The sequence below is a fragment of the Topomyia yanbarensis genome, chromosome 3 (assembly GCF_030247195.1).
Source record: "Topomyia yanbarensis strain Yona2022 chromosome 3, ASM3024719v1, whole genome shotgun sequence".
In the NCBI taxonomy this organism is placed as follows: Eukaryota; Metazoa; Arthropoda; class Insecta; order Diptera; family Culicidae; genus Topomyia; species Topomyia yanbarensis.
Window position 1 is genome coordinate 386,489,685 of NC_080672.1, and position 25,927 is coordinate 386,515,611.

General features: G+C 40.4%; 1 protein-coding gene and 1 pseudogene across 1 annotated transcript in view; both read right to left on the reverse strand.

The window, feature by feature from the left end:
- The window catches only part of LOC131690078 (sodium/nucleoside cotransporter 1), a 31,880-nt gene extending 6,676 nt beyond the window's left edge, over nucleotides 1–25,204 (reverse strand). The window contains exons 1-7 of the mRNA XM_058975579.1: nucleotides 24,728–25,204; nucleotides 10,865–10,996; nucleotides 10,648–10,698; nucleotides 10,052–10,229; nucleotides 889–1,075; nucleotides 678–831; nucleotides 6–619 (exon numbers count right to left, since the gene is read on the reverse strand). Coding sequence (XP_058831562.1) covers nucleotides 6–619; nucleotides 678–831; nucleotides 889–1,075; nucleotides 10,052–10,229; nucleotides 10,648–10,698; nucleotides 10,865–10,903 — 1,223 coding nt within the window. The 5' untranslated portion in view covers nucleotides 10,904–10,996; nucleotides 24,728–25,204. The remainder of the gene's footprint in view (nucleotides 1–5; nucleotides 620–677; nucleotides 832–888; nucleotides 1,076–10,051; nucleotides 10,230–10,647; nucleotides 10,699–10,864; nucleotides 10,997–24,727) is intronic.
- Nucleotides 23,317–23,476, reverse strand: LOC131694345 (U4 spliceosomal RNA; annotated as a pseudogene).
- Nucleotides 25,205–25,927: the final 723 nt, after the last annotated feature.

A 25,927-nucleotide genomic window follows, 5' to 3' on the forward strand; every position in this document is an offset into this window, starting at 1 on the left:
CCTACGATTTCTCCATCTGAATGTTATCTGACCGTGTCTTGCTCTCTTCCATTTCCGGATAGACTATCTTGGAAAAACATAGCGCGGCAGGGGCAGCCATCACACTAGCCGTAATGAGATGAGCCGGCTCTGCTCCAAATGAAATGTACGCTGCCAGAACCGTACCCGACACAGTTGCGAACCCGGAAGCCATAATGGCGTGTATCTCCGAGTGAGTCAAGTCTTTTATGTACGGCCGGATCAACAGGGGAGACTCACTCATCCCGAGAAACATGTTGGCTGCCGAGATAACACTTTCACAAACCGTTGTCCCCAGAATGCTCTGCAGAATCCAGCCGAGCTTCAGCACGACCCACTGCATCGCTCCCAAGTAGTACAAGATTGAGATGCAGAAACTAAAGAAGTATATCACAGATAGTACGGCAAAAGCGAACACTGCTTCCTGGCGGACAATGAACTGACCGTAGACGAATTCCGCTCCATCCGCCGAGTAGTTTAGGAAGGTTGCTACCTTATCACCGATACAGCTGAATATACTTCGTCCGACATCCCAGCGAATGCAGAACAAACCCAGCAGGAACTGAAAGATCACTCCCAATATCACCGGGCGGTAGTTGATCTGCAATGTAGGTAGTCGTAATTCTACTGACCTCAGTTTAAATATGCATAGACATCACCCTTGTCGGATTCTTGGAACATAGAAAAGCGATTAGGAACAGCGTTACCATGCCGACCAGTGACATCAATCGTTCCGGTTCGTCCTGGGTCTCGAAGAAACAGAACAAGGCAAACGCCACCAGAACTACTCCAACTGCTACAAGTTTGGCATATCTGAAAAGTGTAAAAGTAATGAGACGAATAAGAGTTCGAGCTGTCATGGATACTCACAAGCTTTCGAACAGGCCACGCATAAACCTCGTCGATGGTTCAGCGATGAACCGCGAGAAAGCTTTCCCTGTTAGTGGTTTCAGTATCTGAAAGTACACCAGACCGAGGTAGATCGCTCCGAGGAGCAGAATCAGCATTCCGTAGCCATCGCACCACTGCATGCCGCAGTCTTTTCTGCATTTTTCCTCTGTTGGCGAAATGTGGAAGGAAAGAAAAATTAGGCTTCAAGAAGGATTTGGAGAAAGGGGGAACTGTTATACTGACGAGACGTCCCGGATTGGGCGGAACAGTTGCATTGTAAAATAATCACAGTGAAATTAGCCCTTGTTAAGATGCTTTTTCTAACTGTACCATGTCCCGATGATTTCACCTTTAAAAAAAAATGGCAAAGTATTTTTCAACCATTTATGAGTAAAAATTTACTCATTTTTCTTGTTGAGCAGCAACCTTGAGATGGGTAGTATTTTACCCAGTTTCTAATTTGTAGAAGCACCCAATTTGTGACAGCTAGAATGGAACATACAACTGGGTACTTTTAATACCCATTTTTGGGTATTGTATTTTAACCGTGTACTCATCTCAAGGTTGCTGCTTAACAAGAAAAATGATAATTTTTCTTATAACTCAATTGTGAAGTTAAATCTGGGCCTTTATTTCAGAAATAAGCCGAAAAATTCCGGGAAATCGGTTGGAGATAAATGAAACGAGCGCACGAAGAATGTGTACCTGTTTTACCCCAGTTCCCAGAACTTAAGTTTGAAGTTAATTTTTGCTCAACAGTTAAGAAAAAGGCTGAGTGCGGCAAAATTAATGTTTCTTATTTATAAAAATCCGAAAGAATTGATTACGCATATCAGTCCCATAAAGATAGGAAATCCCATAGAAAACGGGACAACTATGCGATCATGGGTAGTATACGAAACGTGTGTACCCGTTTTACCTCACTTTTTCTTATAACTCGTGTTTTCAGTTAAACTTGACTACATTTCGGAAACAGGGTGAACGTGAATTTTTTGTAAATAAGAATTACTATTTTTCATCAGCTGCTTTCAGTCTCTTTTCGAGAAGTACAGCCAGGTTTAACTTCCCGCTTGATTTATGGGAAGAATTGGGGTAAAACGGTTACACATGTTTCGTGCGGGCATTCTAGCTACCTTCAATTGATTCCCTGAACAATGTAACACAAAAGTTACTCTCAACCTCTTTCTGAAAGGGAGGGTAAGTATAATTTTACATTTGTATAAGGAAACAAATTGGGGTAAAACGGGTAAACACGTTTCGTACGGTCATTCCAAGTGTGTTCAATCGATTCCCTGAACTGTTTTAGATAAGAAAAACTACTTTGGTGAGCCGCTTTCATCTTCTTTCTGATATGATGAGTAAGGTATAATTTTACGCATACATTATGTGAAGAATTGAGGTAAACCGGTATATATGTATCGTGCGGTTCTTCTAACTATCTTCAATCGATCTTCGGAAGTTTTAACAGAAGAATTGCTACTTTTCATTGGCCGCATTCAGCGTCTTTCCAAGAAGCGCCGTCAGATTTAACTTAATACTTGAGTTATGGGAAGAAGTGGGGCAAAACGGGTACACACGTTACATGAGGATATTTTACCTATCTTCAATAGTTTCCCCTATTTTATACAGAACAATTGCTACTTTTCATCAGTCGCTTTCAGCCTCTTTCTGGAATGTTGAGTAAGGTATAATTCCAAACTTGTATAATTAGAAGCATTGGGGTAAGACGGTTACACATGTTTCGTGCGGGCAACCTCCTAACTAGGCAGATAAAAACAGGTTTTATTTGGAGTCTTCAGCTTTGAATTGGTTCGGTTATTAATAACAATTCAGTTTCGGCACATATGAAAACTTGCAGGGTTTTAGATAGGTTAAGTATTGGGCTACGGATGTTACGTTCGCGACAGCACCTTGTTGGATTCGGCAACTCGTCAAAGTACATAGAGTTTTTTATCTCTCACATCAGACAGTTTGCGAAGTTTTATCTTTAATGGTAAATTATTATGATAATTGAATTGAATAATACGTGAAGAATTTGTAATATTTGCATATTCATTGATTGAGTAGTAGTAAAATCTATCATTCTTTATTTCATGAGCTGTTCTTCAAGGCAAACCAGACCCCGAGATATTTAAATGTGAAAACTTGGTTGATCGTTGCACCCATTAATAGAAGCTGGAGTTGCGCCGGCTCACGCTTCCTAGAAAAAACAACCAACTCAGTTTTCTCCATGGAGAACTCAATACCCAACTGAAGAGCCCAAGCAGACAAATTGTCCAACGTATTTTGTAATGGTCCTTGCAAGTCGGCAGCTTTGGGCCCTGTAACAGAGACCACGCCATCGTCTGCAAGTTGCCTTAGCGTGCATGAATTGGCAAGACAATCGTCAATGTCATTCACGTAGAAATTGTAGAGCAGGGGACTTAGACATGAGCCCTGGGGAAGACCCATGTAGCTAAATCGCGATGTTGTTAAATCGCCATGCGAAAAGTGCATGTGCTTTTCAGACAACAGGTTTAGCAAAAAGTTATTTAAAATTGGTGAAAGACCATGCTGGTGCAGCTTCTCTGACAGAATGTTGGTAGAAACTGAGTCAAAAGCCCCCTTAATATCCAAGAAGACTGATGCCATCTGCTCTTTGTTAGCATAGGCCATTTGGATTTTTGTAGAAAGCAACGCAAGGCAATCGTTCGTCCCTTTGCCTTTGCGGAAGCCAAATTGTGTATCTGACAGTAAGCCATTTGCTTCAACCCAATTGTCGAGGCGAAACAAGATCATTTTCTCGAACACTTCCGAATACAGGACAGCATTGCAATCGGCCGATACGAGTTGTGGTCGGAGGCTGGTTTTCCTGGTTTTTGGATGGCGATGACCTTCACTTGCCTCCAGTCATGAGGGACAATGTTAACCTCAAGAAACTTGTTAAATAAATTCAACAAGCGCCTTTTTGCAGTGTCAGTTAGATTCTTCAGCAAGTTGAATTTGATTCTGTCTAACCCTGGGGCGTTATTGTTGCATGATAAGATAGCAAGTGAGAACTCCACCATCGAAAACGGTGTTTCGTTCGCGGTATCGTGAGGAGACGCGGCGCGGCACGTTTTCTGTACCGGGACAGAGTCCGGACAGATCTTCTTGGCGAAAGCAAATAACCAACGGTTTGAATATTCCACGTTCTCGTTGGTACTATTACGGTTACCCATACGTCGAGCCGTACCCCAAAGAGTGCTCATCGCTGTTTCTCTCGTTAACCCGTCGACGAACCGGCGCCAATAACTGCGTTTTTTGGCTTTCATTAGACTCTTCATTCGCCTTTCTAATGACGCGTACTGTAGATAGCTAGCGGGTAACCCGTCTTCCCGGAAGGCCTTATATGCAGTGGACTTTTCCGCGTACAGCTCTGAGCACTCTTTATCCCACCACAGGGTGGGAGACCGTCCATGGGTATTCGCGCTGGGTACTGGTTTAGTCTGAGCTTGATTCGCACTGTCGAGAATCAAGCCAGCCAAAAACCTGTACTCTTCCTCCGGAGGAAGTTCTTGAGTGGATTCGATTTTAACGGATATCGCGGTCGCGTAACTCTTCCAATCAATGTTCCGTGTGAGGTCATACGAGACATTGATTGTTTCCGATGGTCTTGAACCATTAGCAATTGAAATCACGATAGGCAAATGATCGCTACCGTGGGGATCAGGGATCACCTTCCACCTGCAATCTAACTGTAGCGATGTCGAGCATAGCGATAAATCCAACGCGCTTGCGCGTGCTGGTGGTGTAGGAATCCGCGTCATTTCTCCCGTGTTTAAGATGGTCATGTTGAAATTGTCGCAAAGATCTTGGATTAATGTTGATCTATTATCATCATGAAGACAGCCCCATACCGTACCGTGCGAGTTAAAGTCTCCCAGAACTAGCCGCGGAGCCGGTAAGGATTCCGTGATATTACAAAGCGTTCGGTGCCCTACCGAGGCTCTAGGAGGAATGTAGATGGAAGCAATGCAAAGATCTTTACCTTTGATTAAAACTTGACAAGCGACAATTTCAATGCCTGGTGTCGAAGGGAGGTTAATTCGGTTGAAAGAATAGCACTTTTTAATCCCCAAAAGTACTCCTCCGTAAGGGTTTTCTCGATCCAGACGAATTATATTAAAGTCGTGGAAGTTGATATTTATATCGGAAGTTAACCAAGTTTCACATAATGCGAAAACATCACATTTTAAACTGTTTAGTAAGAATTTGAAGGAATCGATTTTCGGGAAGATACTTCTGCAATTCCACTGTAGGACAGTGATCGAATCAGTGACCTCGTTTGATGACTTAGCCATCGAAGGATACGATCGCTGCAAGGAGGGACCATTTAGCAGTCAACTGTTTCAAAAATGTTTGCACCATAGGGAGAAAATGTATCAGAAAGCTTTTAAGAGGATCAGTAACATTGAAAGCTGTGAAAATTAAGTCCACTATGTCAGAAAATTTCATTAGTCCGCTACTGGACTGAGTATCTGTTTGAAAAAAGGGAACACTTGGGGTTTTTGGTGTCCCTGGAAGTGGTGGATACTCCTTGTTAGAATTAAAATTTCCAAGTCCTGGAGCAACTTGCTTCGGCTTTAGTGCATCACTTCCATTGGATTTATTGATTGTAATTGGCGCACTCTGAGTGGACGACACCTTGGCACCCTTACGAGGCAATCTAGGGGAGGTTAGATTTTTCCTCTTCCTGGACTCCCCTGAGTTAACCAAAGATGTTCCCTCTTGTGGGTCGTCAGATTCTTGCTCAACGCCAGCCAAAAGAGCAAAGGAATTTTCGGAAGGGACAGATGGCGAAGCATTCTTAAGAATTTCTGCATAAGAGCGCTTCGAGCGTTCCTTAAGGGAGCGCTTAATTTTATCCCCGCGCTGTTTGTACGCGGGGCATGATTTAAGTGTATTTACTGCGGAAGGCCCCCGCAGTAAATACACTTTTCAGTTTCTCCACCGCAAGAGTCATCCTCATGTTCTCCCTGGCATTTGCCGCACCTTTTCTTATTGTCACAATAGGTGGCTGCGTGGCCCAGCTGCTTGCAATTGCTGCAGTTCATTACCCGCGGTACAAACAGGCGAACAGGTAGACGTACCTTATCCAGGAGGAGACAGTTGGGGAGGGAAGACCCGGAGAAAGTCACCCGAAGCGAGTCTGGCAATGAATAAGTTGTCTTATTATTCTCAGTTTTTGCGGAATACAATTGCTTGCATTCCAGAATCTTCACATGTTCAAGTGAGGGGTCCTTAAAGCAACCAACTCCGTACTTCAACACGTCTTCGCACTTCAAACCCGGCTCGGCGACGACCCCGTCGATCTCCACAGCTAAACAAGGTATATACGCTTTAAATTGCTTTGTAAAACGCTCGCTGCGTGCAATCTGGTTTGCCTGGTCGAGGTCATTCACTAATATGCGTATCTTATTAGCTCTAACGCGTGTTATCTGAGCTATGGCCGGGTAGTTAGCAGTCAGCTCCCGTGAGATTTCTAAAATATTAAGCGATTTCGTGATGGGCCGGAAATAGACCACCCAGGGTCCAGTCGAACTGGCTGGGTATGTTTTAATACGGGGAGGACTGGGGGAATCAGGGGAGGGAGTAATTTCGGGTTTATCCGGTATATCCATGGGAATATCAGTCCCATCCAATGTTACTTCGCCCTCGGCCATTTAGGCACGAGGATAGCACATGGTGTAAACGAGAGATGAAACTTATATTCAGGGGAAAGGGATCTAAGAAGTAGCGACCGATCGGGGGAAAGGGAAATGAAAAAAAAGATACTTAGCTTATTTAGCGGCTTGTCCGGTTATTCCACTATTCACTTCACCAACCTAGGCACCGGCGAACAAAGCCAGCCTCAAACAATGGTTGACCTTCACAATGTATATATAGTGATTTACTCTATGCACAGCACAAGAAAAACGATCTGTTTCGATCGAGAGCTCAGACGATTGTGTGTATGTAACTATTAATCAAAGTGTATATGTATTTTCTATACCTAAATACAAATGAGTTTCCCCATGCTAAGCATTCGCTTCATTGATAGGAGCACAAATTTCTTCAAGTTTATGCAGCAGGATGAAGTTTTGATCGAGTTTGGTCAGTTTACAGCGTATTTCTACAAGATAAGTAGTGCACGCTCTTACCACCCGGCGCCATAGTACACTCGGATTTTTTTTTTACGCGGAAGATACAGGCCGCGTAAATGATAATCGCGTAAATTTCAAAATCTGTGTGAATGGAAACCGCGTAAATTTCAAAATCCGTGTAAATGAAAACCGCATAAATTTCAAGATCCGCGTAAATGAAAACCGAATAAATTAAGAATCCGCGTTGATAAAAACCTCGTTAATGGATACCGCGTAAATCCATAAATCTGCGTAAATGAAAATCGCGTAAATATCAAAATCCGCGTAAATGAAAATCGCGTAAATTTCAAAATCCGCGGAAATGGAAACCGCGTAAATTTCAAAATCCGCGTAAATGAAGACCGCATAAATTTAAGAATCCACGTTGATGAAAACCTCGTTAATGGATACCGCGTAAATCCAAAAATCTGCGTAAATGAAAATCGCGTAAATTTTTAAAAACTGCGTAAAATACCGCGCAAAAAACCGCGTAAAAACCTGTGTGCAATCGAAAATGAGTTATGCCCAACCTCCATTTCGCTAACCATCTATTAGGCATAAATACGTTAGGCATAAATATCGTATTTATTCCTAATGGAGTACACTCGCTACAGATAGCCATGGCGTGATTGATCAACCTTAGGCCGTTCACAAAGTCATGGGCAGGGATGCCATTATGCCACATTTATCTGGCACAGCCAGAGTTTTTCGCAGCTTCCAGACAAAAAGACAAACCTCTCATTCTGCCAGATTTTTAAATTTTAGAAGTGTTTGCATACACATTTTGGAAATTTGTGGCATATTTTCCCAAATTCAACAAAAATCGATTGATAAGATTCGATGACTTTGAGGTCGCTGTGAAGTGACAGATTTTGCCAGACATTTTTAGTTGATCTGCCAGATATTATTTAAAAAATAGTGGCAACCCTGGTCATAGGTGCGTTTCGACTTCGTCTCATCAGAAACCGACACCAACATATTGTCGCTTCTGCTCGGACGGGACATCACGTTTGACCAGTCATTCGATGGTAACACAAAGTGTGTTTCTGTTCTAGGGATTTGGCGTCTAGCCGGCGCTAATCTATTCCGCCAATAAGTTAAAGTCGGTTTCTGACGAGACGAAGTCGAAACGCACCCATGACGTTGTTAAGTTGGGATTTGTGCCCTTTCCGTACAAAGAGTAGTTTCACCGAAAATGTTTCGCCTTGGGGAGAAATTTTGGAATTTACCCAATTTTTCCTCAGGGAGGAATATAGCATAGTGCGTTGGCTGTTGTTTTTTTTTCCAAACCCTGACGAAAAACTTCTTTACTACCAATCTGTACACTTCGGTCTTTGTCGATGGGATGCAAATGGCAAAATTATAAAACAGCTATTTGAAAGGTTAATGAAAGGTGAAAGCCGCATGTACGCATTATCTTCCAAGCAGGCGAAATGGCTCACTAGAAAATTTCAGCACAGCCTGAATCCGAACCCACGCCGCCTTTGCTTTGAATGCTCAGCCGCCCACTCGTGTCTAGTAGCAAAATCATGTTCAATTGTGTTATTGATAACCATCCATCATTCCACCAAGATTAGCAACAGCGTTACTTAATTTGCCTAGTCAGCGTATTATATTGTACCCAAATCCTCACCCATCGGCGGCTAATTACTATCAGAAGCACTTCCCCTTCGCATCCAAATGGAGCCTTCGGACTCAACGATATTGTACAGCTAGCACTAATCTCTTATCGAACTTTTCAATTGTTCCAATCTTTGGAGCACAGTTAAGTAAATGCAATCCTTCTGCCGATAAGACTGTATGTCGTATCCGTCGTTTATTTCAGACACCCCTTTGTGTACAAAACCACGTTGTGAAAATTTCATACACCGTGTTCAATATATTCGGAAACACTTCATTCTACTTTTATAGCTGTTGTAAGAGCGCAAATCAGACACAAAGGACAACGTTCAGTGCGATATTTAGCCACTTACCTAATCATACTAGATGCTTAAAATATTTTAAGATATTAGGAGAGAGTGGGTAGGCTTGATCCCACTTTTGTTTTTTCTCATAACTTTTCAATGAAATAAAAATTTCAATTGCAACATTTGTAATTGTATGAGCTATGAACCTTGTGTAAATCCAAATACTATGTCTTGTCACAGTTTTGAAAATCATGCCAAAACGAGGTTTTTGTAAAAACGTGTGGTAACTTGATCCCCCGCCTACTATGGACACGAAAGTTCAGCTAACCACCTATCCTGACAAATTAATTAATAAGTCTACCTTTTTAGATGCACGACAAACTTTAACCAAGGTAGAATGTCAAGACAAGTATTTGTGGTAAATCAGTGCTGTTTAACTGGCTTTTTCAACCTTCATTGTTTGTTCACGGGAAAAATATTTTAGTTCAATTAATAGTGCCAGGTACGTTATGAAAATGATGTTTTTCTATTTCTATACATTTTGAAAGTGTTTGATAGAACTAATGGTACCCAGTGTTACAGGAATCAAAGATACCTGTTGTATGAGGTGAACAAAATTTATTTATTTTTGTATGTGTTGTGAAATATTTTATTAGAAAAATGGGTTTTCATAGGGAAATGCCCTTAAAAAGTAATCGTACTTTAAAATATTCATAAATAATTAGTTCGACGATCTCATACAACCGTTCAAAAAATTTGCGAAAAGATCTTCGAGATGGATTTAAATACATATTTTCTAAAATGTTATACAACTTTTCTAAACCAAATGTAATACATCAGATTTGTTTTTTAAAAATCATAAACGACCAAATACTTAATTTTCTTTTTATATTGTGATAACTTTATGCGTATATATTAGGAGATATGGCCAGGGAATCAAATATCCCAAGGATCAAGTGTCCTCACTCTCCCCTACTTACAATGATTGAGTGATACACCCAGGAATTAACCAAAAATTCAATATTATTTTAACACAATCCGAAAGTGTATCCGAATATAGTGAACACGTTGTTCAGACGTAAACACACCCACCTTTCTCGATGTAGTGATTAGTGGCAAAACCGAAAAACACGATAACCGCCGCGTTGAGTGCCGCAATCCACGCTATCCGAATGTGTGCCTTGTTATCGTGCAGTATCCGATTAATTTTGTCCAATATTCTGGCTGCGGGTTTCGGTTCCGTTGGATGTGGTGGAAGTAGTTCGGGCATCTAGGTGAATTATGAATAAATAATAATGATAACAATGCTTATACGTGCATTTTGACGAACTTTTTTTTGCTGAATGAGGTTGTACCATGGGTATATGTGAACGAGCAATCAATGGGGATATCATCAGTCAGTAGCAAATGTGGTTCCTATCTACCACCCATGGATTAGAGATAAGAAGGTACTCGTTAGGTGAGCTGGTTGGATTGAGTGTCGGGGTACTTGTTTGACACTTCGTATCCGGGTGGAGTGATTAATGATGCGGTCGAGATTATTGCGAAGTACTGCCTTCAAACTATGTACTTGATGGAAGTTACAATCAATTCAACAAGTGCGTAAATAATCAAGTTCAAATATGATTACACAAAATAAAAAAACTTAAAATGTATTTCGAATATGACACGCGACTCGTTTGACGTACCTCATTGTTTGTTGGAGTGCCGCTTTTACGATGGGATATCTGCATGCCATTCTGAGAGTGATAAAACGAGAGAAAAATAAATTCAGCATGATTGATAAGATTAGAAATGTTTGTAGGACGTCGAACATAGTATCACCAGTTAGAACATAACAGGGGATTGTTCATTTCTAAATTTATCAATATTTATTTAATTGTCTATTTAAAACTGTTATCTTACCACATCATGATCGAATGCGTCGTTCTGAATTCCACTCATTGTAGTGAGTTTTTCGGCAAGGCTTCAATTCTCATCAGTCTTCTTTGGAGTTCGATATCGGTTACCTCATTTCGAATTTCTCGTTTGCTATGGCTACAATTGAAAAAAAAGTTATTTAAGTATAGATGCATATAATAGTATTGAACTTTTCTAATATATAATAGTTTTTGTATGATTATAGTTAGTTAATATTACATGTCCTATTCAATATGTTGAGTGTTGGGTCATAATCGGCGACTTTTCATCCCAATTGTTTACATTATTTGGTTAATTACAATTAAGATATACAGAAATTCCATAGGTGATGAACATCATATGTTTCTAAACTAGAGAAGTTTAGAGTCGTATTATGTTTATTAACTATGGAATTATTTCAATTTTGGGAGCGATTGGTTGCTTTTCGGATTTGCGCATTACGTTTAAATTGTGTATGAAAAATAGTATGGGAATCACTACTTTTCTGCATTTCCGCACGTTCAGATCGTTATTTCACTCAAACTGAAAAACAAACCATATAAAAAACTTGTCCAGAATGTGGTTGGTTAACACCTTTACCAAAAGTTCACACAATTGTACATCTATTTTCAGCACCAGTGGATCGCGCGTAGATCGCAGGTTCGATTCCTGCTTGAGGATATAACTTTTATCAGTGTGTCCAATAAAAGCTAGATGCGTTACAAGTAATATTTAGAAACATCAGACTTTTGACATTTAGTCTAAAAACCCCTTATTTTATCGAATGCCCTTATATTTTTTTCTGAAATTAAACATCTATCATGTGATATTTGAGCGTTTTTAGCGCTAGAAATAGTAAATTAAAGAATATTAAATAAAATCTAATGCATTTGAATTTTACCGATGGTAAATCTACTTCTATTCTATTTTTTAGGGTTTTTTCGTTTAACAAGGTACATTTGATAAAATTTTATTGAAGACTGTTAGAGATTGTGTATTTTCGGAACTTGTTGCTAAGACGGTTAAATCTGGATTTGGGATTTCCGCGGATACTCAAAGGACACTGATATCAACGCGCCGATAACTTTAAACAAAGCGACTTTATTTCATCGAAAAAGCATGATAAGCATGGCAAAGTTTATTGAGGTTCGTCCTCGAACACTAGTTTGATAATGACTGCCTGATTTGCTCTTGCGTAACCTTTTATACGAAGTCTAGTAGAAAATTGCACAATTGGAGAATATAAAAATTGAGATGTATAACGGGAGAGCTAACGAACATGATTACCTGCTGTTTCGTCTATAATTTTTATTCATTTCCTGGGGTGCGCGACGTTTGGCATAAATACGTTAGGCATACGTACATTAGGCATAATGGACGATTGGCATAATATACTTTAGCCATTATGCACAATTCACAAAAATGTAAAAGTAATAGCAAGGCTTTCGTTATTATAGAGATATCAATATTATACTTGTTTTTCGGGTTTAACGAGAGACTCTAGACGAGAACAGAAAAATACCATGCGAAATATTTATCCCTTGCGAGTTTTTTACATTTTAACGAAATTCAATTAGCTAGAGATTACTGGGTAGGGAAAGTTATGAAAATTAGAGCCATAGTGAGAGCAAGGATGTGGAGTAAACAAATCGGAAAACTAGAAGTGGAAGGGTCATTAGAAAAGGCTTAATATCGTACGGGCTTACTTTTTGTCTTCTGCTAATGGGGGTCGAGCTTAGGCAGCATAACTACGAATCACCCGAGTTCACTAGCATGTGTCCTGGTATAGACATGTCCTGGTTGTCTATACCAGGACACTTTCTAGTGAACTCGGGTGATTCGTAGTTATGCTGCCCAAGCTCGACCCTCATTAGCAGAAGACAAAGATTAAGCCCGCACGATATTAAGCTTGTTCTAATGACCCTGCCACTTCTAGTTTTCCGATTTGTTTACTTCACGTCCTCGCTCTCACTTGAGTACTATGGCTCTAATTTTCCCTACCTAGTAATCTCTAGCTAATTGAATGTTGTTAAAATGTAAAAAATAAAATGTGACTAACATAGTCGAAAAAAAAGGAAAAAAAAAGTTTTTTTGTTCTATTTTTTTCCGTGGACGAGATGAAGAATGTATCCCTTCAGGAATCAGGAATCAGAATATATTGGCTCAAATGGCACGTTCCCCGGACATAGTCGGGGATTTGTGCCTTGCCGTGTGTTTTCATCATTTCCTGAGCGGAAGGAAAGGACAAGGAGGTGTGGGGAAGTAGAATTGGAAGGGAGGGAAAAATAACAACACAAAACAAAAATAAACAACAGGTAAGTTAAACTCACAAGTAGTTCAACTTGCCTGCGAATAAGCCTAAAGCTCTTTACCACATTGGATAAGAAACTTTAGTATGTCTCTGAGTTTCAGTCGACCAAACATGGTTTCGTCTATATAAGGACGGCTGAAGACTCGAAATCGCAATTGCGCTACCGCTGGACAGTTGCATATCAGATGATATGAGGTTCCGTAGTCGGATTCACAAAGATCACATGAAAAAGACTCAGCGCGCTGAATAGTTGCCATGTGATAATTGAGTTTGCAGTGGCCGGTTAAAGCCCTGGTCAGCATGCCGCAGTGGAGCTTCGAAAAATGTAAGAGATTTTTCGAAACCACTGGGCATGGTTGTTCTAGAAACGCCTTTGTTTGGCGACACGTTTGTAGATTTCTCCAATAATTTCGGTGCTCGGACGAAGCCCAGGACCGTATTTTTTCCCTTATCCAACTTGTCGAAATTGGCAGCGCGGGCTCAGGACCAACGAAGTCAATCGCTGAGCCTGCCCTGGCCAATTCGTCAGCCCATTCATTTCCAGTAATACCGCAATGTCCGGGCACCCAGACAAGGTAGATAGTGTTGACAATGCTTAGTTCTTCGATTTGGGTTCGGCACGCGATCACTAGCTTGGACCGGGATTTGTCTGAGCTAAGAGCCTTGATTGCAGCCTGACTATCGGAGCAGAAGTTTATAACTCTGCCGGACAAACTCAGTTGAAGGGCCGATTGCACCCCGCACATAATCGCAAAGATTTCTGCTTGGAATACAGTACAGTATCTACCTAGTGAGTGAGATTGTTCCAATCTCATTTCACGACAGTAGACACCAGCACCAGCACGTCCCTCCATCAGAGAACCGTCAGTGTAACAAACCACTTGCGTTTGTTGTTGTCTTTCCATAAAGCCAGACAACCACTCCTCTCGAGAGGGAATCTTCACATAAAATGTCCTGTAAGGAAAACTACAAGTGAGTGTAATATCGCTGGGAGCAAGAATATCTTCACCCCATGTAACCATTTGTGACCACAATCGTGTATGACTGGTAGCAAGATCAACATGATTACTGTTCCAAAGCCCAGTAACCTGCAGTCTGTATGCACATGATAGTGCTTCTTGTTTTAAGTGTATGTGTAATGGTTTGATATTTAGAAGTGCCTCAAGAGCAGCAGTCGGAGTCGTGGTGAAAGCACCAGTCAACGCCATGAGCGCCATTCTTTGCAGATGGTTTAGCTTTGACTGGACTGTCACCACCTCTCCCCTCTGCCACCACACAAGGCATCCGTATGACAGTATTGGACGTACAATTGTCGTGTAAATCCAATAGATGTATTTAGGTTTGAGACCCCAGGTCTTTCCAAAAGTTCGTCTGCACTGCCCGAAGGCCATGCACGCTTTCTTGACTCTGAACTCAATGTGAGCAGACCAATTCAATTTGGAATCCAATATGACTCCAACGTATTTGACTTGATCTGCGCACAGTAGCTCAGAATCAAAGAACTGCAAGGGACGAACCCCGGTTGTTATTCGCTTCTTCGTGAAAAGAACCATTGAAGTTTTGCTTGGGTTAACTGATAGTTTAACTTGTCGACACCACTGTTCGACAGCGCTTAATGCCTGTTGCATTAAGTCAAAGATTGTTCCGATGCAAAATCCAGTAATTAGTATTTGGTAATCGTCAGCAAACCCGTAGGTCGGAAATCCAAGCTCATTGAGTTTCTTCAACAAGCCGTCAGCTACTAAGTTCCATAACAAAGGTGACAGAACGCCGCCCTGAGGACAACCGCAAATACTCAACTTCCGTATCTCAGCCTGTCGCAGTGACGAGCAAAGTATGCGGTTACTAAGCATTGCGTTTATCCAACCTGAGATACATGCAGGTATCCCATGACCGCGCGTCGCTTCCAGAATAGACTGGAAGGACACATTGTCAAAAGCACCCTCAATATCTAGGAATACACCCAAGCTAGATTGCTTGAGCGAGAAGGCTTTCTCAATGTTGTAAACAACATCGTGAAGCAGAGTTATTGTGGATTTCCCACACTGATATGCATGTTGCATTTTGTGCAGTGGATATTCAACTAAACTAACGTTCCTGATGTGATGATCGATTATCCGTTCCAAAGCTTTCAGAAGAAAAGAACTTAAGCTGATAGGCCTAAAACTCTTGGCTTCTTCATAGCTTGAGCGCCCCCCCTTTGGGAATAAATCTAACAGTTATTTCTCGCCATGCTTTCGGGATATACCCGGTAGCAAGACTAAAAAGCAAAATCTTTTTCAAGACATGTTTAAGAATATCAAATCCCTTTTGCAGTAGCACGGGAAGTATTCCATCTTTTCCGGGTGATTTGTATGGAGCAAAGCTGTCAACTGCCCACTTGATCGATTCAGTGGAAACCAATGTGCGTGCTAACGCCCACGAGTTCGAATCACCAGAATGAGATCTGTGAACATTGTTCAACTCCGGATCGATACAACCTGGAAAGTGTGTGTCGAAGAGACAATTAAGAACATCTTTTTCGTCCGTCACATAAACACCATCTCTGGTTTTCAAGGAGTTCATCTGAAAATCATTCGATTTGGAGAGAATTTTATTTAATCTGCTAGCCTCGTTCAGACTAGAGACATTAGTGCATAGGCTTTGCCAGCCAGCCCGTTCTGCAGATCTAAGACATTTCTTATATGCACTACGAGCTGACCTAAAAGCCCTGGAGTCATCACGCTGACGCCGGTTCCAAGCTCTTCTCATAACTTTCTTCATTCTTTCAAGCTCAGCCCTCCACCAAGGGGTTCCCCTAGTCGATTTAACAGTACGAAGTGGACAAGCTTCTTCGTAGGATGCTAATATGAATGAGTTTGTCGTATCCACGACGTCATCTAAGTCGTCTAATTGACTAATTGTTGGAAAATATCCATGAAATTTAGTCGTCAAGTTTTCCAAAAAGAGGTCCCAGTTTGTAGATTTAGGATTACGATATGTCACCACATTGAAGGTGACATCAAAATGATCGAAAAATATATATTTATGATCGGATAGAGACGGTTCAGTTTCATTTTGAACCTGCCAATTTCCCAGTTCATGCAAAATTCTATCAGAGCAAAGTGTTATGTCTAACACCTCCTCCCTCCCAGACCTCGCAAAAGTTGGTCGGTTTCCCACATTCAGAATATGGAGATTTGTACTACTTATGTACTCCATCAGTTCAGAGCCTCTCAGATTGATGTCTGAGCTGCCCCAAATGATGTGATGAGCATTCGCATCACTGCCGATAATGAGCGGAAGCCCATTTCTGCTACAATATGCTACAACGCTTTTGAAATCATCAGAAGGAGATGATTCGTTATGCGGTAGGTATGCTGAACAATATATATATTTTTTGTCTACGTTTCCGACAGTCAATGTAACTGTGACAACACAGATATCGCGAGTTGTGAGCTCCGATATGAGACACGCGTCAATAGCCTTATTTGCAAGAATGCAAGCACGAGGCATTTCACGTGGGTTAGTCATGCCTGTCTTGTTGTAAGCAATGAAGGCAGTGTTAAGTAACTTTCCAAAATAGAAGTTTCCTTTATGGAAATACGGTTCTTGAACCAATGCTATGGAAGCTTTGCCTTCCTGCATGAGTCGAGATAAATTCATAGTTGCTGTACGTTTATGTTGGAGATTGACTTGTGCTATTCTAACCATTGTTGATTAGAGAACTGTACATTTCATCTCCAACACAAATTGCACAACAACTAGAGGACACCAAGCGAGTTGGGATGTTAACGCATTTAGCGAGCCATATCAGGTTTAAATGGGACATGATCATTTGATTCCCACGATTTGCGAAGAAAATAATGGTCCACTGTGTCAGAGATTCGCATAACACAGTAAGGGCAAAACCCAAAATGCTCCGTGCGCGACTGGCATATTTTAGACCCTCCAGTCATTAAGTCCTCGGCACGGAACTACACCTTGACTTAGGGTCTCCTACTTTCAGTCGCCTCCTACGACATGGCAGCAGGACTCCAGTGGCTCAATTCTAGGCCGGATACCACACGGCCTCTGGGCAGGTTCATCTGTACACATCGAAATTTGATAATCGAAACTCAACAAAACTTCACCGAACTACCATCAGCCGAGAGTCTCAGCAAACCCCCAGCCAACAAAAATTCGGCAAAATTAAGTGGATCATCGGTGAAAAAATCGGTGTGTAGAGTGAACGTTCCGCTGCGTAATGCAGTATACTGGGGAGTTCGCCCGACTCTTCCCAGGCTCCGTTCGCCATTGAGAATGTTTTAAACCCCCTCAACAATTTTACCCATAGCACGGGTCGCATGACACTATGGAATTGGGGTTCCCTGTTTGGTAGATTTTTACCACTGAAACAGGTAGTCCGTAGTGTAATTCTTAGCCGGTTGAAACAACCACTACCGACACTACACGGCTTATCTAGGCTGTTCGGTGAAAGAAGCTGACATTGAAGAACAGCTTCCATATTTAGATGGGCGAACAGCCGCAGAAGGAAGGAAGGAAGGAAGGATAACGGGAGGAGAGGGATTTGGGCTAAGCGCTTATTTAAAGGCGGCGCAGGCTCGCCTTGTCAGGGCTGCTTTAGGGCATGTGGTGTTTAGGCCTAGAACGTATAGGGCCCACTACCTCGTCCTACCACACCCGCAGTCAGCCCCCGCTGCTGGTTCGGGTCGCGAATCACAACTAGTTGCTATCGCGATTAAGCATTATCCACCACCTATGACCCGCCCGGTTGCTTGCAGCTCAGCTTCCCACGTAGCGTTCCTCCACCACCACGGGGCCCTGTTTACTTCACGTCCTCGCTCTCACTTGAGTACTATGGCTCTAATTTTCCCTACCTAGTAATCTCTAGCTAATTGAATGTTGTTAAAATGTAAAAAATAAAATGTGACTAACATAGTCGAAAAAAAAGGAAAAAAAAAGTTTTTTTGTTCTATTTTTTTCCGTGGACGAGATGAAGAATGTATCCCTTGATTTAAGTCAACAGTTTGGTACAAGCACAGATCAAGCCAATTATATGTATAACCAATACAGTTGTATCCAAATATTTAAAAAAGCCAAATAATGAACAAACATTAAGTTTTGGAGTCTATGGAAACTTGCACTGTTATGTACAGCATCAGCCTTAGGCTACAGATTTAACGTTTGTGGCGATACCTTTTTCGTTTCGGTACCTCGTCACAGTACACACATAATCTCTCTCTCTCTCTCTCTCTCTCTCTCTCTCTCTCTCTATCTCCCTCTCTCGTATCAGACAGTTTCCGTAGTTCTATTTTGATGGCCTCAAGAATACAACCATTGAACTTAATAATATTGGAGATAATATTGAAGCAGCAATATTCTTATATTCGTTGAACAAAAAATAAAATGCATCATTCTTTGTTTCATGAACTGTTTTTGAAGAGCACACATTTTCTTCTTGGACTATTGCACCATAAATGTATGTAAGGGTTAATCTAAGTTGATGTGTGTTATTCATACCTTAAGGGGTTATCTACAAAGTTGTGGCGATAAAATGAGCTAAGTTCGTGATTTTTTTAGAGGGTTTTCTGCAAATTTTATTTGAAAAAGCGAAAGACAATTCCTTAGGAGTACTATCAAAGATAGAAAAAAAAACAAGTTGAATTACATTTTTTTTACAACATTCAAAACTTTTTGAGCGACTTGGCGGAATGTTACAGTTAATCTTCTTAAGCCTTCCGTTTAATTCCACTATATTAATAATAATGAAAAACCATTGCTTTTCACTATCAATCAGATACTAGTATTTCAACTATCACTTGTAGTATTCTTCAGTGTTCATATCAGTCTAAAGAAAACTGCTATTTTAGTCATTTGAAATTTATAGGTTGTACGTAGAGAAATCAACGAAATCTGAGTTTCCGCATACCACGCATTCGGTCTGCTTTATTTATTTAAGTTCAGATTTATTCAAGTATATACAGTAGAATAAAATGTTGCTCGAGTTTGATCAGCTTCCAGAGTAATGCTACCACATCTAAAAAGGTCAAACAGTTACGCTCTTACCATTTTAGGCAATCACCGCCAAAAAATTATTTTCTTGAAGTGATAATTTATGCTTAATCTCCATTATGCCTATCGTAAGTATGCCAAACGTCCGTATGCCTGACGTATTTATGCCAAATGGGGTATACCCCATTTCCTGTGCTATACCTTTTAGTCATTTGATAGGGTTTGTAAGATTTTATGGTCATCGCAACATATTTATTTCGTGGACTTGTTGATTTTTCTCGGTGAAAATGAAACAGCAAATTTTCCTACTTTTACACGTAACGTTTCGGCTTACTATTCTTCAGCCATCGTCGGACTCATAAACTTATATCACGCCTCTCCATTCACTCGTACTATCGTTCACTCTCCACAGCTAGGCGGGCGATCACTCTTCGACTGTCTGCGTTCCTCGCTATTCAAACACTGTTGGAGGAACGATAACAAGCTTATATAATCATCATACATATAATCAAATGTAATGACTGCGTCGCCTTAGGAAAACTGAAAATTTTAGAGTTTGATTTCGCCCACTTAGGGCAGTGCAGTCAGACTTTTAATTCTTAGTAGCGTGTAGTTGCTAACTCACAACTTACGAACAGGAAACTATAACAGTATACTTTAATGTGGACATATTTTGCGTCAGGTGAAACCTGTCAATATAAGGGTCTGTTTCAAAAAATCTACCAGCAAGGTGACTTTATAAGTTTTCAGTAACTCCCCTTTACTGAAACTATAATATTCCAAAACTATTTGTTCGAACATAATTAGAATGAACTTGAATTTTATTTCAGGGTACCTACAACGAGCGGAAATTAATTGATTCTTTGGAATATTTCATAAGCGAAGCTCGGATTAGTTCCGCTTATTCGCAGTGTGCCGATACAATTAGTTTGCGGCTTTAGCACTGAGAACTGACATACAAGAAAAGTTTTCAACTTGTGTAAGAAATAAAACTGTGACTTTGAAATGACAACAGCAAGTAGCAACTTGCCATTAGCCGGCGCTTCGATCGGCCAGCAGTCGCTATACGGGATTTGTGCGCAGGCTTGGATACAATGGTGACTCACGCATGCAAACCTGTATGCGATGGTGATTTTCAACGTATTTTTTATTTAAATGTTTACACAGGTTTTTCGGGAAAGTTTGTTCTAGCTTATATGTTTGTTCTCTGTGGCTTTAGTTACATCTGTATTCGATTTACTGTTTGATATTTATCAATAGCAGAACGAGCACCGATTGAGTACCTAGAAATTTTAGCATTAAGGTTGGACAGAGAAAGCGTGAAATTCTCAAACGAAAAACCTATTTTAATCCACCTAGCGGTGCAATTGTGCCTTTCTCAATCATGAATCACGAGAATGTGTGCGTTGTTTATATTCATTAAAAGCTTTTAAATGCATATATTACATTTTATTATTATACATCACATGACAACTATATACAGGAAAATAAATCATTATTCGAGTTCTACAATTTTGAAAAAGAAAAAACAGCTACGGTAATATTGAACTGAAAACAGGTGCGAAGTCCCAAAAAGTCGAATTTCATAAAAAAAAATTTCGAGATAACATAAAATCTCGACGTTTCATGCATTTTAAAGATGTTTGGCATCAAAAATACGAATTCGATTTCTGAAATTTCATGGAGTCCCCCCTTTGAAAAAAAATTTGAGTTCCGGCTTATATGGGAATTTCATATGTGACCGGACGGATTAGTCTATATTTCCGGACCCATATAAGCGATCTGTACGAAATTTTATAGACATCTGATGGCCGCTTTTCCCGGGCACTTCCGGAACCGTCTATGGTGGTCAATGTAATCAACGAAAGTTTGGTTGGCCGTCGGTGACCTAGAACAGCAAATTTAAGTTGTTTGAGAGACATTTTAGCGAAATTTTTACCTTTTTTGATTTCATCGGAGTATCGGTTTGAATCACAATTTGCTATGTGATCGCACGCCACAACCCGTAACTCCGGAACCGGAAGTCGGTTGGGGATAAAATTTAATAGCCATTTACGGGGACGCATCATCTTTCATTTGAGACTAAGTTTGGTTGATTCGGTCTAGCCATCTCCGAGAAACCGATGTGACTGTTAGTCTGAATTTGGATACTTCCGCCGGGGCTTCCGGAACCGATGATGGTGGCCAATGTGACCAAAGAGACTTTGAATGGCTGTTAATGACCTAGTACTACAAATCGAAGTAGTTGTGGTCACATTTTGGAAAAATTTTCACCATTATACATTCATTGCAGAATTTCTTAAAATCGACATTTTCTGCGTGATCGTACTCATCACCCTGTAATTCCGGAACCGGAAGTCGGATCCATTAGAAATTCAATAGCAGCCTATGGGAACGTTGCACCTTTCATTTGGGACTAAGTTTGTAAAAATTGGTTCATCCATCTCTGAGAAAAGTGAGTGAGATTGTGTTCGCGTACACACACACAGACGCACATACACACACACATACATACACACACACATACATACACACTCACAGACATTTGCCGAACTCGACGAACTGAATCGAATGGTATATGTCACTCGGCCCTCCGGGCCTCCGTTAAAAAGTCGGTTTTCAGAGCAATTGCAATACCTTTCTATTGAGAAAGGCAAAAAGCAGTTTTTTTTCCACACCGTATGTCAGATGTTCCTAAAAATCAATCAACAGTACTGTAACAACATTCTATATACGCTGATTGATTTTTATGAAGATCTGAAATACGGTGTGGAAAAAAACTGCTTTTTTCGTTTGCGAATTTTGCGCATTCTCTGTCCAACTTTAAACCATTCAGTTTCGCATCTACCAGCTATCGAATACAATGAAAGTTGCGCAGTATGCCAGACCTAGGAATGGAAGAATTTACCGCATTAGAAAAAAATCTTCTAAATACACACATTTTTTGGAGAAAATATTCGGCTATAGGTATTTTATCGACACTGAGGGCGTCAGTACCGTTGTACCGGGTATCGCCAAAAAGGATCGGTACTACGAAACCTAGTCACTAGCAGGGACGGATCCAGAAAAAATATTGGAGAGGGGGTCCTAAATTTCGATTTTGAAATATTCATTGTACAATATGTAGGGTGACGAGCCCATTTTCGCCATGTTTCTATTATCACGCTACCCATTTGAAGCCGTTGGTTAGAGCAGTGTCTGCCATCTTTATTCAACGCATTAAGTCAAATGGTAGCGCAACAATAGGTGCACTCGATTCAAGTTTTCGTTGTGCTCAAACACGAGCATTTAACTGTTTTCGGAGCATTTGTGTTATTATCTTGGTTCTTAACAACGAAGCAAAACTGTTGATGTCAATTTTTACGCATTCCATTGCTTGTAGGCCAAGAAATTAATGAATTAGTGAGACACCCTGCTTAGTATGGTGAAAATAGGCACTTCACCCTAATATGTAATAACTTCATTTAATTAAAATCATTTTTGTGATCGAATCTGATTTGGAATGATTTTGAGTTTAGAATAAAACAAATTAGAAATTATTTTAAAATTTCTCAACAAATTAAAAATTTTCGGAGGGGGTCCGGACCCCACGACCCTTCCTCTGGATCCGCCACTGGTCACTTGAGCCGGAATACTAACAAGAATCAGCCAGAATTCCGGCTTATTTCCGGCTGAACTTTATTGGGATTGAACACATTACAAAACTGCGAAAGAGTGAAGATTTCAATGTAGGGTAATGAGTCCATTTTTGCCCGCTTTCTATTAACGCCTACTTTTTTCAAGCCGTTGGTTAGAGTAGCGTCTACTATCTGTGCGATAGTGTTTACAATACTAGATCCGTGATATTGTTTATTTTTGACGATTTACGGTAGTTTTTGCTGTCTCGGGAAAACATAGGGGTATGTCTTACTCGGCATCAATTTCAACACCAATGTAATAAATGTCGGTCCAAGGTCGCCAATGTATTTTTATGGCTTCAAAACTAAAATCTAAAAGTCAAACCCTGTTTTAATCCACCTAGTGGTGCGATTGTGTCTTTCACATATATCCAAACTATCATTCATTAGCTGGCTATGTTCAATATAATTGTGAAATGTATGTTACATTCTTATTATACTTAGCACGTATCCCACGACACCACGCTGGCTCACTTTAAACAAAAAAGTATTATTTAATTACCTTAATCAGCATGAGTTCAACATTATCTTTATGTGATCATATTTTGAAATGCTGGGAGAATGGGTTTTTTTGACTAGCAATAATCGCACCTCGGTTGTACCTTATTGGTTACGATATCGCCACTGCGCAAAGCTAGAATGGGTTTGGAAAGTGAAAAAGGGGGGGGGGGGATTGGTTTAGAATAATGAGAATGGAAGATGCGCCAGAAATCCTTCATCTTATTTCGGTAGGTGGTATCCATTTGAGAAAATCGGTTCAGTCATCGCTGAAAAACCGATGTGACTTTAATTGTGGAATATCCGGAATTGTCGGTAGTGGATAATATATTCACAAAATGTTTGATTGCATTTAGTGATCTAGACCCGCGAATTGAAGTAGTTTGGTGAGATTTTACGATTGTAACGGTTTTTATGGGAAATGCCAGTGTGACCTTACTAAGCCACCTGTAACTCCGGAACCAAAAGTCAGAACCGAACAAAAGTCAATAGCAGTCAATGGCATTATTGTATCTTTAATTTGATAGCAAGTATGTAAACACTTATCAAGAATTCGCTGGAAAATAGGTGTGATATTACCTTAGAAACTTGGTGATTTTGCCGGGGACATCAAGAACCGTTATGGGTGGTTTTGACCTACTTTGAATGATCATTAGTGATCTAGACTCACAAATCCAAGTAATGTTGCTCCCATTATAATATGTATTATGTGATTCGAACATCATGGTGTTCCTAGCTTATATGGGAATTTGCTGTGTGACCTGTGTGACAGTTTAGCCACAGTCGCTTTTTAGAGTAATTACATTGCCATTCTTTAAAAGGCAAAAAGGTGCAAAATCGGCCCTAAAATTCGATCAATGTCAATTTTTTTTTTCAAATTCAAAGTTTAAAAATTTACAAATCACAAAACTTGACAGGCTGTAATTTATTTTTGGAAATCCCGTCGAAGAACAATATTCGACATTGTTCGATTTGAAGGTGGCTCTAAGCGACATTCGATTAAATTACCATTGGCACATTTACGTTTGATGTAGTGACAAAGTGGCAATTTTATCTCGATCACAAAATCATACAAAGCAATCTTGTTTGCGGCGATAAGCCGTGCTGCCGACTGATTTCGATTCTTTCACGTTGAACAAATTAGTTGTAAATTACAATCAATTCATACTGAATTTCATTACTCCTCCCTCACGTGTTGACCGTAATCTCAGAGTATTGTTATCTTTATCAGTTCTATAGTTGCTGTGTGAAAGATTGGTGCTGCTAGGAAGTTGATACTGTTATTTGTGGTCCACCCGGAAGAATGGTAACAGAATCATAAATTCCTGCTATTTTCCGATTTATTCAGTTTAACAGAAATGTGGTTGAAAAACCTATCTTACTTCTCACCTAGAATTACTTCTGCACGGTTGACGTCCTCGAGATTCCTGTTTACCAACTTTTGCACCGCTAGACAAAACCAGTTTCTATCAGGTTCCAAATTACCCAAAACCTACACTTTCTAATTACTTTTTTATTCAAAATGCGTGTTCCAATGAATGCTTCCCTCTGGGTCTAACGTTGTTTTGTTGTTCGTAATTGCACACTTGTGACACTTCAATACTACGTATACAGATAACAAATTCACCAAGTCAATGAAATTAATTCACTTTCTTCCTTCACTGCCAGCTGACCCACGCATAGAAGTCACTGACGGTCTCGCCGAGTGGCCACTACGGAGCGTCCATCCAATCGCAACCGATCAACGCGACGATCAGAAAACATTGATGATTCACTTTGCATAGAGGGGTTCACCTTCGGTCACAAAACGACCCAACTCGGCGACGCGGTCGGTAGTGTAATGTTGCTTGCTAGCGAATGAATGGAAGTCGCGTAAATGACTGACGTTTTCGTGGTTGGCAAGGTGTATACTATACCTACTGATTACGTCCGAACACGGCTGCAGTTGACGGGTCGTAGGCTCATTTGTTATAGTGGGTGATGAACATTAGTCGTCAGTGGATGAGTGTGTGTGTGTGTGTGTGTGGTAATGATTCCGTGCGAAGCACCTACTCGTAATTTGTCGTCTAGTCGAATGGCCGTATCACTTCGCCATGATTCGGTGATAGGGTTGGTACATTTTATTATGATATTTTGGTAGTTCAATCTAGCCTAAGTTAAAGTTTTCCAGTTACAACTTTGCAGTAGTTTTGAACAAACTTAGTAATTGGAATTTTCGCTATTTGAAAGGGAGGCTACGAAAATAAGATTAATTATACACATTGTTTCGGCTAGCACAGTATTATTAGAAAAAATCAAGTCTAATAATACTGTGAAGTCGTTAAAATACTCACAAGCAAAGGCAAATACAAAAATCTTCAAATGGTCATGTAAACTTTTTCTGGCCAGAGATGTAAATTGGTGAGAGGTTTGTTTGAATTAAAAGAAGGAAAAAATCTTAAATCATGCCCAACTATGCGTAAGTCGCAATTGTTCGTTTCAGTAATTATTCATGCAGCACACACAGTCGCTCAATCATTTTCCAGTCATTTTGGAGCAAAAAATACTTACAGTGCACTTATCTCACGCTGTTCATGTATGTTCGAAAAT